General features: G+C 42.2%; 1 protein-coding gene across 4 annotated transcripts in view; it reads right to left on the reverse strand.

The window, feature by feature from the left end:
- Positions 1–14053, reverse strand: part of crppa (CDP-L-ribitol pyrophosphorylase A) — a 33142-nt gene extending 19089 nt beyond the window's left edge. For 3 of the 4 annotated variants that reach the window (XM_080540025.1, XM_080540023.1, XM_080540026.1), the window contains exons 1-6: positions 13668–14053; positions 12866–13142; positions 11709–11858; positions 9056–9160; positions 8669–8714; positions 7838–7935 (exon numbers count right to left, since the gene is read on the reverse strand). In XM_080540025.1, the coding sequence (XP_080396151.1) occupies positions 7838–7935; positions 8669–8714; positions 9056–9160; positions 11709–11858; positions 12866–13142; positions 13668–13900 (909 nt within the window). In that variant the 5' untranslated portion in view covers positions 13901–14053. The remainder of the gene's footprint in view (positions 1–7837; positions 7936–8668; positions 8715–9055; positions 9161–11708; positions 11859–12865; positions 13143–13667) is intronic. The other variant, XM_080540024.1, reaches the window with a different exon arrangement.
- Between the last annotated feature and the right edge of the window lie 1054 nt (positions 14054–15107).

Below are 15107 nucleotides of genomic sequence, written 5' to 3' on the forward strand. Positions count from 1 at the left end.
GCGTTCTTGACGACCACACTATGCTTGTTAAGGGTGTAAAAGTCAGGTGCACTTTACAGTATTTAAACCAAGGGTGTACTGCTCAAGTCCACAGAGGCCAAAGCCTTATGGTTTTTGTTTCTCTCAGGCACTTCATGAATCAGTTAGCAACACAGTCCACACACCTTCTTACACAGAACAACACAGTCCACACACCTTCTTACACAGAAATAAATCAACCTCTGATTAGAAAGCAACGACGAAAACCAGGATACTCTGTTGAAGATCAAAGACCAGAATTATGCACTCTGGATCTAGAGCAAAATTCTCTCTCCGCAGCAAACGGCCATATTAGCGCAAATGAAAGAAACAGGGAAGGACTTCTGGCCTTCCTTTGCAGCTCTTGACCTGGCACAGTGATGAGGCTGTATGAAGAAGCCCAGAACAGGAACTGTGCATGAGCCCAGTTATATTTCATTACACTGTCAAATTAAATCAATATACAGCAAAAGCCTGTATAACAGTAAAGGCTTTTCTGTTCATTGTACAACCACATTGTAACTCGTTTATCTCTCAACAGAATTAGCCTTGGCATACGAATTGCATAATGCTGAATAGCATGCTATAGATTATCGACAGTATTCCATATGCATCTCTGTTGTTTTTCCAGTAATTCGTCCCGGGTCCCGTCTAACATTTCACACACAGATGATATAAATACAGAAACAAACATGTACAGTTTGTGACTGGCACTCACTCACAGTTGTACAGCTGCAACCTTTAGAATAACAACAAGAAATCAAAATATTAAATGGTTATGGGAAACATATGTGGGTGGGGGGGGGGTTAATTGGTCCTGAAAGATAAGTGCTCGTGGGTTCAAGTGAAAAACCATTTGAGTCCGAAATGTAGATTTGTGAGATTAAATACTCTTAAATCTAAACCAGGTTGGGCATGAAATCCTGGAAGTGGAATATTTGTTTAAGACCAGGCGAGGCCAGGGGGGGCCGAGGAGAGACAGGAGCGCAAGGACCAACAACATACCAGTGACTGAGGGAGAGTCTTAGTAACACCAAACTATCAACTACTATTTACATCACTACTCCCCTTGTAAACTACTTGTAGATAGTCAAGTCAATTGTTTAATACCTATAACTGTGTGGAGAAGTGAATCTTTAAAATCTAGAGAAGATAGAGAGGAAACATATTGTATACAAGGACAATTAAGACTCAATGTAAATATTTGTTTATTTCAATGCATCTAAATCGTGTGCAAAATGATTACTCTAATCTAGGGGATGAGGTCGGATTGAAATCAAATCAAATGTATTTGTCACATACATCGCATACGGCCGTGCATTGGGAACTTGCTCCTCGGTCAACAACAACAGTCAGCAACAATCAACAATCAACACTAACACTACTAACAAAAAAGTGACAATAGAAGAAATGTAACAATAGTACTAAATACTGTGACAATAGAAGAAATGTAACAATAGTACTAAATACTGTGACAACAGAAGAAATGTAACAATAGTACTAAATACTGTGACAATAATGTCAGGCGTGTCAGATTCCCTTTGAGTCTGGTTCTGTGTTATCTGGTTCTCTGTCAGCTGCCTCTTGGCACCGTGGGGGCAGACACACTCATGTCCTTGCCTCTGGCATGTGGGGGAGTCTGGGTCTCATGAGGGCAGAAGAGTGTGTGGATGATATGGACTCTAATCGAAGATCCTGTGGGGTCTGGCCTCATCATCTCCCTCAAACTTAAAATGTACATTTTTACATTTTTGGCATTTAGCAGACACCTTTATCCAACCTTACAACAAATGTGTGAAATAAGGAAGGTGTTTTTTGTTTGTTTGTTGGGGAGGGGAGGGGCGAGACAACCGCTTAAGTGATCATGATTGGCTATGGTAGAGAACATTTCATGGTAAGCCAACCATAAGCCAACCATAGTTCAGTGTCAACACTTCATATTGGCTAGGATGGTTAGATGACTGGGTTGGCTGGATGAATGAATGCATGCATGGATGGATGAGTGTTAGGAAGGAGTGTACGGATGGATAGATGAATGAATGAATGAATGTTTAGGAGCTAAAGTTGGATTTGTCCAACAAATTCATGTCTTATTTTTTCAGTACTACTTTAAAAGCACTTCATATTGTTTTTTTTTTTTGTTTTTTTTGTTTTTCAGATTTTATCCCTTTTTCACCCAATTTGGTAGCCAATTTAACCCAACTTAGCATCCAATTATCCCCTGCCTATTGCATTGGATCCGCCGCCCGACCCCGTGGCCGGCAGTCCCAGAGGAGGGCGCCAGGCAGACTAGGCTGACTGGCTCCTCGAGCCCAGTACCGTTATTCCGGCACCCCAGGGGGCGGTGTTGCGCGACGGATCCTAGTCCAGAAATACTCCTATACCCCCCCTCGGAAGCGGCCGGCCAATATGCCGCTTCCCGTGTGCCTCGGCCATATCTGGATCTGGCGAGCCGGGATACGAACCCCGGCCCCGGTGGGCAGCATGCACTAGCGGCCAGTGCGTAGACCGCTACACCACCGCGGGGCCGCACTTCATATTGTTTAACTGTTTACTTTTGTTGTGTTGAAAATACTTGAAGTTACAGTCTGTCTACCAGTTGTCTGAAGTTGTGTGACAGTTTGATTTATTTAATTTACACTACAAAGATTTAAAATCACTTCATATTGTTAAATGTTTACTTTAAAAAGTAACGCAATAGTTACTTTCCCTAGTAACTAGTTACTTTTATAATGAAGTAATTCAGGTACTAACTCAGTTACTTTTTGGGATAAGTAACTAGTAACTATAACTAATTACTTTTTAAAAGTAACGTGCCCAACACTGGTCATCATCACAAGAAAAAGTAATCCCATGCTCGGGTCAGAGGCCATTGGCAGTCAAAATGCTAGAAGAAGGAAGAATTAGGTTGTATTATATGTATATTATTATTAGATTATTAGACTATTTACAGTAGAGAAAATGTACAAGGGGGTAGAGGGGATGGAGAGGTAAAACAGTATACATAAAGGTCAGGATCTTGATTTGAATGTGACGGCTCATTGTAGAAGATTGAAATGTGCCAATATTGGGGAGATCTGGCCTCTGGGGACCCAAGGCACCACCAGCAGAGGAACCAATGGGGATAACAGGCGTGGGCCCGGCAAACGCCCCAGCAGGAGGACCTTCAAAAAGGACCAGCTGACACAGTAAGTCCACAGTGAGTTTCACAAGTTGAAACTTGATCCAAAATATTTGGCATCTTCACCTCCCTTGTCAGGATCTGAATGTGTGTCCAAGTCATATGGAACACTGTGAGGCCAATGCTGCGGTGAGGGATGGTGGCTGTGCCTAAACAAATACAGCTGGGAGGTAGGGACCCTGACTGTGCCCAAACCAATGAAGTGGTGAGAGAGAGATCGTGGCTACGGCCCAAACCAATGACGCGGCGAGAGACCTTGAGTATGCCCAAACCAGTGCTGGGGAGAGGGGGGAGCTGGCAATACACAAACTCATCACCAGTAGAGCTCTCCTGGTGAACTGACAGGCTGGAGGGACGGCTCCAGCAGTTATGCTCCTCTTCATCAACACTGTCGATGATTATGACTGGAGGAGAGACACCATCATGAGAAACAGCAAGGCTGTTGTGTTTGAAGATAGTTGTATAGATTGAGTAGTCATAGTCAGTCATCATCGTAGTAGTAGTAGTAGTAGTAGTAGTAGTAGTAGTAGTAGTAGTAGTAGTAGTAGTAGTAGTAGTAGTAGTAGTAGTAGTAGTAGTAGTAGTAGTAGTAGTAGTAGTAGTAGTAGTAGTAGTAGTAGTAGTAGTAGTAGTAGTAGTAGTAGTAGTAGTAGTAGTAGTAGTAGTAGTAGTAGTAGTAGTAGTAGTAGTAGTAGTAGTAGTAGTAGTAGTAGTAGTAGTAGTAGTAGTAGTAGTAGTAGTAGTAGTAGTAGTAGTAGTAGTAGTAGTAGTAGTAGTAGTAGTAGTAGTAGTAGTAGTAGTAGTAGTAGTAGTAGTAGTAGTAGTAGTAGTAGTAGTAGTAGTAGTAGTAGTAGTAGTAGTAGTAGTAGTAGTAGTAGTAGTAGTAGTAGTAGTAGTAGTAGTAGTAGTAGTAGTAGTAGTAGTAGTAGTAGTAGTAGTAGTAGTAGTAGTAGTAGTAGTAGTAGTAGTAGTAGTAGTAGTAGTAGTAGTAGTAGTAGTAGTAGTAGTAGTAGTAGTAGTAGTAGTAGTAGTAGTAGTAGTAGTAGTAGTAGTAGTAGTAGTAGTAGTAGTAGTAGTAGTAGTAGTAGTAGTAGTAGTAGTAGTAGTAGTAGTAGTAGTAGTAGTAGTAGTAGTAGTAGTAGTAGTAGTAGTAGTAGTAGTAGTAGTAGTAGTAGTAGTAGTAGTAGTAGTAGTAGTAGTAGTAGTAGTAGTAGTAGTAGTAGTAGTAGTAGTAGTAGTAGTAGTAGTAGTAGTAGTAGTAGTAGTAGTAGTAGTAGTAGTAGTAGTAGTAGTAGTAGTAGTAGTAGTAGTAGTAGTAGTAGTAGTACTTATTTTGGAGGCAAAAATTGCCTGATTCGAAATGTTGAGATACTCTAAGAGAAAAAAGTACGGAAATTATATAAAAGTTAATAGATAGGTACAGTATAGTATAAGTACGTATAGGAATAGTACAGAACCCAAAGAGGAGTTCATTGGGCTGTGTCATTTCTTAGCTGTTCCTCTAGCTGGCTGTGCAGTGTGCACACATGATTTATATTGTATAGGTCTAGGCTAATCTATGGGGGGAGGGAATGATTAGATACATGTGTTTGAGGATTATATTTCATCTGACTTTAATCAGACTGGATATGAAAACATTATCTAATACTAAGCTCAAAGTGTCAAGCGATAAGAGAGAGGATGTGGAGGAGGTGATGTGTCTATATCAAATCCTCTCTTCTTGCGATGAAAGTCTATGCGTAGTTCAAAGAGGAGAGATTTATCCAGAATCTGTACAAATTGTATTGGAGGCAAAATATTAAAAGATTATGCATGGGATTAAATTACTATATGGGAAGAATTATGTTTGCGTGGTAAAATTCAGATTCCTTTGACGTAGACAACGGAGAAAAGTTTACAGAATAGAATTCTTGAAGTTACTCTTTTTTAAGAGCAAGTGGTCTGAAATGGCTGGCCCGGTTTATTATCCTTTTTCCATTGCCAACCGAGCTGGCCTGAAGCGAGCCGAACCGGGCCGTTTTAGCTACCCTTCACGAGCAGGAACTACAGGGCCGAAAGGTACTTTTTTTGCCAGGCTGCGTGTGACGTGTGACGCTGCACACCGTTGATTGGTCAATGGAAATCGTCATCCCATGTTCATAGATTTCTTCGCTAACCGCCATTTTTAAATACCACAACAGATTTCGCTCTAGGAAAATGTCACTTACTGTTTCTGTAATAATTTATTAATAAAGATTTGAAAAAATATGATAACCATCGTATTATCTTAGTTTAATGTCATTTCAATGCATCATATAACTTTTATTTACAACAAGCATAACCAAAAAATCGCTATTATGGCGATGTGCTGTGCCTATGCTGTTCCTCAGTCCAGCGCTTCATCATCCCCCTTCTAAAACTGCCATCTCCCCCTTCCATCCCTTATGTCATTTTATCAATGAACATTGTATTACTGTTATTTCAACATTTAAGCCTCTTTCACACATAGTTCCCTGTAACTTCAATGGAATCCCAAGCTGTGCCGCCCAGCCATTTTCGCCGTTCACTCATGAGTCAAATGCCGGTAGATTCGCGTCTTGCTCCCTTTAACACATGTCGGCGTTAAACAATCTAAGCAATCTAATCAGAGCAGTTGTTATTATGTAATATTATTGATGGATGTGCCCTTTTTGATGGAGAGCAGTGAGCGGATGACTGGATGTGATCATGTATTTGACTAATGCCGATATTCGCGTCTTGCTCCGAAACCGGAGCTGTCGGCGCCGACAGGATTCTACAGCGTTCCTTCAAACTATCGTAATTCATGAACTATATGCCCAATCTAAAAAAATCTAACAGTTTCTGAAAGCAGAGAAGTTGCACTTTTTGAACAGTTTAACTTTTTTAGGCTTATTACGGTAGTTCACCAACTAAAAAAAGCACAGTGATCAACGTGTCAGGAGAAATAAAAATAGAATCGGGGCTTTAACACATGTCGGCATTTCCCTGGTTGCGAGATCTAAACTAGTCTACTAGAACTGAAAGCGGCAAGTAACAGGCACTTAACGTTACATGTTGTAAGGCTGATCTGTGCACGATAGTGCTGCATTTTGACATAATTCTTATCGCATTTCCCCCCGCTGATCTGTATAGCGGGGGGAAATCTTATGACACGTAACTCCTCCTACAGTCCGGGGTCGTTCCTGTATAGTGGAAAACGTCTCGTACCCGGAACTTTTCAAATGCGTGCCGAGGCGAGCCGTGCCGAGCCGTGCCGAGCCGGTCAATGGAAAAGCGCCAAAAGTGGATCAGTAGAGTCTCACATAAATAGCCGCCTTCACTGTCTGCATCCTTACTGAAGTTAGGAACTAGTCTAATAATATCAGATGTTCATTAGGATTTTCAATTTAGGTAACTTCTTTAAAAAAAATAACTGAAGACTTTGTATATAAGAAATACAACAGTTATAGGCTACATGAACATGGTTTGTCACGCACTGCATTGTATATTTACATCGGCGTCTCTGTCCTCCTGCATCCTCTACTCTGGGATCACATCCTGATCCCATAATCATATTCTCCCCAGAGTCACACACACTCACTGCCAAATCCTCCACCTGCACACACACACACACACACACAGCACCGTGTACTCCCAGACCAGCTCAGCGAGAGCTCTACCTCCCTTATCCCTGTATTAGATTCACAAACTGGGCACTGGGACAAAGCTAATTCCTCATCCTCCGTTTCCTCCCGTCCCCCCTTTCATCTCGTCTCCGAAAACCCCTGGGAAGGACGTATCTGGTCCCAGACACGCGCACATCTGAAAACACGACCCTAACTGGCCACCTGAGCGCAAGCTGAGCATGGTTCCAATCAAGCTGGAAAGGCGCCGAACACGGACCCCGTACGTCTCCCAGAGCTCTGCCTAGCGCCACGACAGCGAGATCCGCCTGTTGTTGACAAACTGAAGAAGGACTTGGCACGTCTTTAAAGGAGGATGAGCTGTCGGAGGTCAGCGCAACATGCAAACACGTCATGCGCAGCGCATTTCCCGTACTCTGCGGTCAACTACCAAGGGAGGATGTGTATGTTACGATATCCAAGGAACAGCGCTGCCTTCGAGATATGTGTGTCGGGACGAAATGGGACACCGGGGTGTCCATTCAAAATGAATGCAAAAGTGCAACGTGGGGGGACATGTGAGAACCTGTGACCTGTGAGAACCCTTCAAAATGAATGAGGACAAATGGGGAGATGTGCTGTGCAATGTGGGAAGTGGGGATGTGCGGAATGAGAAGCTGGGAGCTCTTCAAAATGACTTGGAGGAGAGGAGTAAAGACTCATCGCCGTACACTAACTTAATCAACCCTATTCCAATATGATTGCCATCTGCTTTTCCTCATGGAGGGACGTGAGAGGTGGAGGAGGCACATGGAGATGGGGGGGGGGGTGAGATGGGGGAGGAGAGTATGGAAGTCTCAGACAAGCTCCATTAGAAGTCTGACCACAGATGGCAAATTCAACCACTGGCCCACCCAAGTGGAGCTCACATGGTTTAGGGGATACGGGACGGGGATAGGGATGGGAAGATATAATGAGAGATCTCACAAACTTGTCATCGTCATCATCATCATCATCATAATTATCATCATCCTACCATGTCCAGAGCTCCCATGGTCTTCTGCAGTGTGTTGGCCAGCCCTGTAGCTTCTGCAGACCCACCTGTGATAACACAGGCTGACTGGGATAGGGTCTCTGGGAGAGAAAGAGAGGCGGTTGGCTGCAAAATCTCCATTACTTGGCAATGACGATCATCTTTAAATGTTGTGAAAATTCATTTACAATAGCACTCATGATTTAACTTGATTGTAACTCCGGATGTGAAGGCTGCCAGACTGACTGACTGACTCTGACTGACACTGACGCGCGCAACACACTATGAAAACACTCTTACATACACAGCACTTGCAACAGACTAACAATGAATTCATTCACACAGAAAAAAGCTCTGGGCATAATTATCATGTTCGTTACTGTATGCCATATTCCAGTTGGTAATTGTTGGTCCAGGTGCATACAGAGGTGAAAAGTAAGGCTGTGTTTATGTGTGTTTTTTCTTGATTGTGTAGTCCTCCTTGCCCTGACTTGTATGTCAAAGCATTCCCGACTGAAAACATCCTCCTCTTTCCTAAACCTAAACAAGACTGCAAAGCATATTGTCCTTGGAAGACAATAAAGGACTCTGTTCTACTCCATTCTACTCTATTGAATTTTGACCTCAAATTGTTTCATATGGGTACACAGAACCATCTTTCAACAACATGACATAATGTGTGTACCTAGTAGAGGGGAGAGTAATAACAGTGACACTAGTTCTCTAAAGCAGATGGTAACTGGTCTGGATAGAGCAAACAAAGAGCATGTGTCTACTATATAGGCATGCATATTCATGCAGCATTTATTGAAATAACTAATACACATACAGTACCTTTGATAATGGACTCTGCTGCAGCCAGATCTCGTTTGTAGGTCACCTGTAGGACAAATAGACGCCAATACCACATTACATACATACCACTCCATAAATCAATGACTACATACTGTACAGTACAATGAGATTCAAATTCACTGGCTTGTTTTCAGAGCTATGGAACCACAGAATACTTCTTCTTCTGGTACCCATCACGACTTCTGATTACTGGATACTGAATACTTTAATTGTATAAAAGCGAATCAAAGTTGTATTCATCAGTACCAATTCCAACCCGTATTCAGTCATCTACAATAAACCAGATCTGAACATAGCCGTGTGCCAGGATGACGGCACAAGATCTAAATGCTATAATGTCCTAAACTGGTTCTCAGCCTGGCTCACCTTCCACAGGGTTGGCGGGCCCTCGATGAGTTTGGCATTGGTTCCACAGTACTGCAGAACCAGGTGGAGACACTCTGTACCGTACTCAAAGTCTGACTCACTGCACTGAAAACAGAACACAAGAGACAAAAGACTGTTGATGAGGCATAATAAACTGAGTGTTAGTTCACATTTTCGTGAACAGTATTTAAGTCTTCTTTGGAGAAACAATGCAGGAAGGGAAAGAAGGGCAAAATGACAGAATCTGAAGAGTTTATGTGAGCGTTACACTTTGACCCAGTGCTGGGAGAACGTTCTAGAATCAAATTGCGGCCTCTCTGTAGATCTCACCGATAATGCGATCTAGGCGATGAGCTCATGGCTTTAAGATACCAGGTGGACTACAAAGGTGAAATCATGCTACCTGAGATAACATGTGGGCAATATTTTATGGGGTTAAAAGAGAGGGGCTTTTTTCTCAGGACCATGGAACTGAAAGAGAAATTACAGTAGAAATATGGTCTTGGTTGTGTGGTAATCTAACCTTGAGCATTTTCTTCTGGTACAAAGGCGTACACAGGGGACAGGATAGTGTGTCTCCCCCTTTGTCTTTTCAGCCCTGAGTTCTGCCAGACTCAATGGATGTCAAATGGCAAATGTGCAGCTCACGCAGATATTTTCGAGAACATGTCCTACAGTGCTAACTTGACAGACACCGTACACTTTCCCACTTTGATGGACAGAAGTGAAAGAGGGGGGCCCCCTCTGACGCCCAAACCCATCCATCTCCCACACACTTTTACATCACAAAAAATGTGTTGTAATTTTCGACCAAACAGTACTTGACTGGCCTTGACACCAAAGCAAAGTGAGACTTGCTCTCATATTCGAAAAGTCAAAGCCAAAACCAACAGGGCTCCCAAGTAATCTCAAATTCGTATGCGCCAGGAACAAAAATAACTGCAGACAAATGGGATTCCAATTGGAGCCTTTAGCTCTTAGCTCAAGGCTTCCTGCGTCCTTCAAAAAACACAGAAATCTGAATCACCATCTAATAAAGTCAAGGTTCAAATAGCAGAGCTTCGACACGTCTGGGTTGCTTGAAAAATAAATAGAGCAAGGTTCTACACCACCAGATTCATGGTAGGCAAACATAAACAGCTAGCCACGTAGGCTATAAGTGATGAGTCTATGTTTTAAGGAGCAGGTAAGCAGTAGGTTTGTCAGAAATCTACCATCGCTGACCACCACAGAGAAACTGAGTTTGATGTTCCAAACAACAACATCCTCCCTAATAAAAAAATAAACCGTTGAAATGGACTTGCAGTGCCGAACATAAGCTGCTGTGTTTCTGCATGCATGCCTGATTCGAAGAGGCTGCCATCAAAGACAGAAAGATGAAAATCTGTGTTAATTCCCCTAAAACACGCCTGGCCAAAACATGTGTAGACAAACCAAGTATCGGGTAGGACACTCCATTTTAGAAAGTGCATTCACAAGACCAAAACAGGTCAAGGGATCTTATTCCCTGATCACTACAGATTCAACATACCGTAGTCATTACAACCATTAGGAATATTTTAGAAAGCTTGAATGTTACAAACTGCACCATTAAGATAAGAATCAACTCATTCATATGGTTTTAGTCAAAGTTGAAATACTTTTTCCAGGTATTCTTCAATTCAAATCTTCTCATCTTACTTTTTTTACTACAACATTTTACTACAATGTTATTTTAACGTTACCTTTAACAATGCCAAATTGATGTTTTTTGGTTTTTTTGTCTAACAGAATGATGTGCTGTGCTGAGCAAGAGTGTATAAATGTGTCTTTACTTTCCCAGACATAATCAAGCCATAGTGAAAGTGATAGCACCCACACCAACTCTTCTGTATGAAACCCTGCAGGTTCTGGCACATCTGGTGAACAATGAGCGACTGTAAAGAGCTAGTGTGATGTATGAGAATCATAAAGTCTTTTGTCATCCAGTGGCATCACTCTGCGTAATTATTTTTCAAGCATAAATCTCACTCCAACTGTCACCTTATGTGATTCGAGGGACCTTTTAAAGCAATTATTTGACATTGAGAGGGAACATTAAAAAAAAAGAAGAAAAAGAAAAACCTGCAGGAGTTGGTGCTCCATTTGCAAAGCAATAGTGCATGTCTGAGGCTCTCTTTTTACACTGACAGAAAAGTGAAAACAACTTTGCAGACAAGCATACTATAACTTTTCTCTAGTATAAGTCTATGTTTTGATATTGCTAAGTGCATATACGTTGACACAACCCCATTTCGGAGAGAGTAGCAAAAATGTAGTCCGTCAACAGAAATGTTTATTCATCAATTAGTTGATTTATCAACCTATCAGCCACATCCCTTCAGACGTGCGTTCTTTCAAGCAAGCTCTCTTACGTGTGTTTTTTATTAGCCCAGGCAACCTACATAGGGGCAGCTGTGGCTCAGGAAGTAGAGCCGGCGTCTAATGCAGGCAAGGTTGGCGGTTCGGCGGTTCTATCCCCGGCTGCCACGTTCGAGGTGTCCTTGGGCAAGACACTGAACCCCAGCCTTGCATGGTAGCTTGCCGCCATTGGTGTGTAAATGTGTGTGTGAATGGGTGAATGAGAGGCCATTGTAAAGCGCTTTGGAATAAGGCGCTATATAAGTCCATTTACCCTCTGATAGGCCTGGTAGATGACATCGTAGAGGAAGCCCTGGGGCATCTCACTGGCTCTGTACTTGACCCTCTCCAGAGAGTGGTCCAGATAGCCCTCCGATGTGGTGGCGATGACAGTGGACACCAGAGGCCGGATAGCCCCGGCTGCCTAGGGGAAAATAAACATCATCATAAAAACAAACAAGTCATTCTTCATTCTTCCTTGTGGGAAATAAATAAATCAATATTAAATTGGAAAATGGTTTCCGATCCTATTTTGGATCATGTTGAGGTTTACCACCCTGGTTCTGTCCATAGGGGTCTAGGCTACAACAATAAATCCACTTTAACCAACACAACTTGTGTATATAATGCCTTTCCTCTACAATGGGAAATTCGGAGAAAAACATTTCTGAGATAATATTTTCATCTGACCATGGCATGATGGAAGATGGAATACCTCAGCTGGGCCCAAAAATAAGCATTGACAATGAGATAGTGAAATGAAATGAAATTCAACTGGCAAATGAAATGAAAGCAAACATGTGTTATTAGTATCACACATGTTGTTAAAAATCAAAATGAATCTTGTGCTCTTTGGTGGAGACTGACATTCCATCATGACCAGGGGTACTGGCAAGCTAATGAAGACCAGCCCCATGGCTTTAAGAGTCACTGACATACGCTTACTTACTTTGCTTACTCCCTAACACACGCACGTGCATGCACCACACACACATGGGGGGGGGGGCCTCACCAACACACTGTAAATGTCAGCCCAAGATGTCAAAGCGGTCTTTGTAACCTGCCTTCAACATTGTCCTCTCACAGCTGGTAAAATGCAGCTTTCAATCACTGTGGTACATATCTCAAGGTGTCTTCCTCACAGCAACCACAACTATCAGCCCAAATGTTTTTCATCTAACATGGCTTTTATTCTACCATCGGGAGCAATGAATCTGACATTCTGATCGTCCCTGCCATATGAAGACTAATTGTGCTGGTGAGTAAGACATGACAGATGGGCTTTAGATACAACGGCACCGACCCAAACCATACTGTGCAGGCTCATATATTTTTCTTTCACGTTGTCCTTTCCACTGCATCTAGTGTGAACTAGGGTAAAGTGAAACACAAGGGAATGGAACAAGAGGAGGACTTATATGGTATACAAACCCCCTGCTCTTTGGCAGCCATTGCTATCTTGAGGAGGAAGTCTTCCTCCACAAAGGGCCGCACTGCGTCGTGAATGATGACCACCTTTGGTTTGGAAAGGCCCGATCCGTCTTCTCCCTCACTGAGGGCTTGGAGGCCATTAAATATGGATCTGTGGCGAGTAGGTCCTCCGTGGACCACTTTGACTTTTCTGTGATGGAAGCGGTGGATAATGTCCATCATTAGATCCAGGCTCTCCATGGCAACCACTACAGCGATGCTTTCAATCCATGAAACTCTGTTGAGAAAAATACAATAGGCTTATTGTTAAGGACTTTTGCAGTTTGATTTGGGGAAACAACGCTGTGTCAATGTATGTATTTCCTGTCATGATGTTGTTGTTGTTTTGGAATCTGTACATCTGCAGAGTCCATGTCTAGAAATGATGTAACCTTATGATGTAACACTGTCTTTGGGACAGCTTTATAATTCCACCAGACAGATGACTTTTGTAGCAAATTGCATGCCAGTGACAATAAAGAACCATTGTCTTAGGGGAAGATACATTTAAAAGACTCCAAATGGATGTGTTTGTTAATATCAAAATAGTAGAGATTCAGTAAAAATGCAATTAAATGGAAGATAATGATGACAGACATTTCACTCTCTCTGTCTCTGTCTCTGTCTCTCTCTCTCTCTCTCTCTCTCTCTCTCTCTCTCTCTCTCTCTCTCTCTCTCTCTCTCTCTCTCTCTCTCTCTCTAGTGACATGTGATGTCGCAGGCACAGATAGAATGTTGCAACATTCCACACTTCAAACGTTACCTCTCGAAAGCTTGAATGGTGTAGCTTATCAGAGGTCTGTTGAGAAACGTGCAGAACTGTTTCGGTGTGGATAAGCCCGTTCTCTCTCCAGAGCCGCCGGCTGGGAGAACCACAGCGACCGAGAAATCCACGCTGCAATCCCCCGCTTTGAGTCGGCTCAACCCGGCTTGGCGGTGTGAGAAATGTCCCGGTTCAAGAGGCCTGTCCATAACGTCAACTTCTGCTTCTTGCATACTTACAAGGCACTTCGTTCATTTGAAGTGCAAACAACGCTGCTACGAAAACATGCCATTCGCTATGCACGTGCAGTCTGCATTAAGTCCGTGTTTGGGCGGAGTCGCGCGTGGCAGCGAGTTGCATGTCGCCATAGACACTAGTTCCACATGTCGCTCGCGCGCTGTCAAGGATGCTACGCGCGTCACCGAATGATGTATACAGGTGCAACTCAACAAATTAGAATATCGTGCAAAAGTTCATTTATTTCAGTAATTCAACTTAAAGGGTTACACTTAGATATTATATACTCATTACATGCAAAGCGAGATACTTAAAGCCTTTATTTGTTATAAATTTGATGATTATGGCTTACAGCTTATGAAAACCCCAAATTAAATATCTCAGAAATGTTTAATATTACATGAAATCAATAAGAAAATGATTTTAAATACAGAAATGTCAGCCCTCTGAAAAGTATAATCATGCATATGTACAATGCAATGGAGTCTATATAATATCTAAGTGTAACCCTTTAAGTTGAATTACTGAAATGAATGGACTTTTGCACGATATTCTAATTTTTTGAGTTGCACCTGTATAATGTTACCCCGTGGATCTCACTGTGCCAAGATCTCATTCCCACCTATCACACCTTCGTACTGTAGGCTATATAGATATTTGTTTTTCTACAATGTAGCCTATGGTTTATTATGCTGTGATGATTTATTTGCACCGCTTGTTTCCAATGCACTAGTCAAGTACAGATGTGCTTGCCTATTGGGATGGAGAGAAGGTAGGTATGGATTTACAGTTGAAGGATTGAAGGCTCTTCACAGCTTCAGAGCTCTGTTTTGTAATAGGCCTAGTACATACAGTTGGGACTGTGTTGGTGGTCGACATAAACTGCCACTTAGGAAACATGTTAGAACAAAACATAATGGCTTGTAACCTATTTTTTATGTCAAGTGCCCCTGGGTACAGGTATTTACATCAATGAAACAAGAACTTTAATGTGACCCCCCCCAGGACATACAATTATGTGTGTGTTAATACATTGAATGAATGCATTTTGAGGCGTTGACTTGTTTTTGATGTTGATAGTGGTGCTGTAAATTGTATGCTACTTTGAAAAGGCAAATAAGGACCACCATAAAGTCAAATTAAACAGATATAGTGATGAGGTAATGGCATTAACATTTATTATTTTCAATGACAACATGGACA

This window comes from Nansenia antarctica, assembly GCF_963989245.1.
Source record: "Nansenia antarctica genome assembly, chromosome: 10".
In the NCBI taxonomy this organism is placed as follows: domain Eukaryota; kingdom Metazoa; phylum Chordata; class Actinopteri; order Argentiniformes; family Microstomatidae; genus Nansenia; species Nansenia antarctica.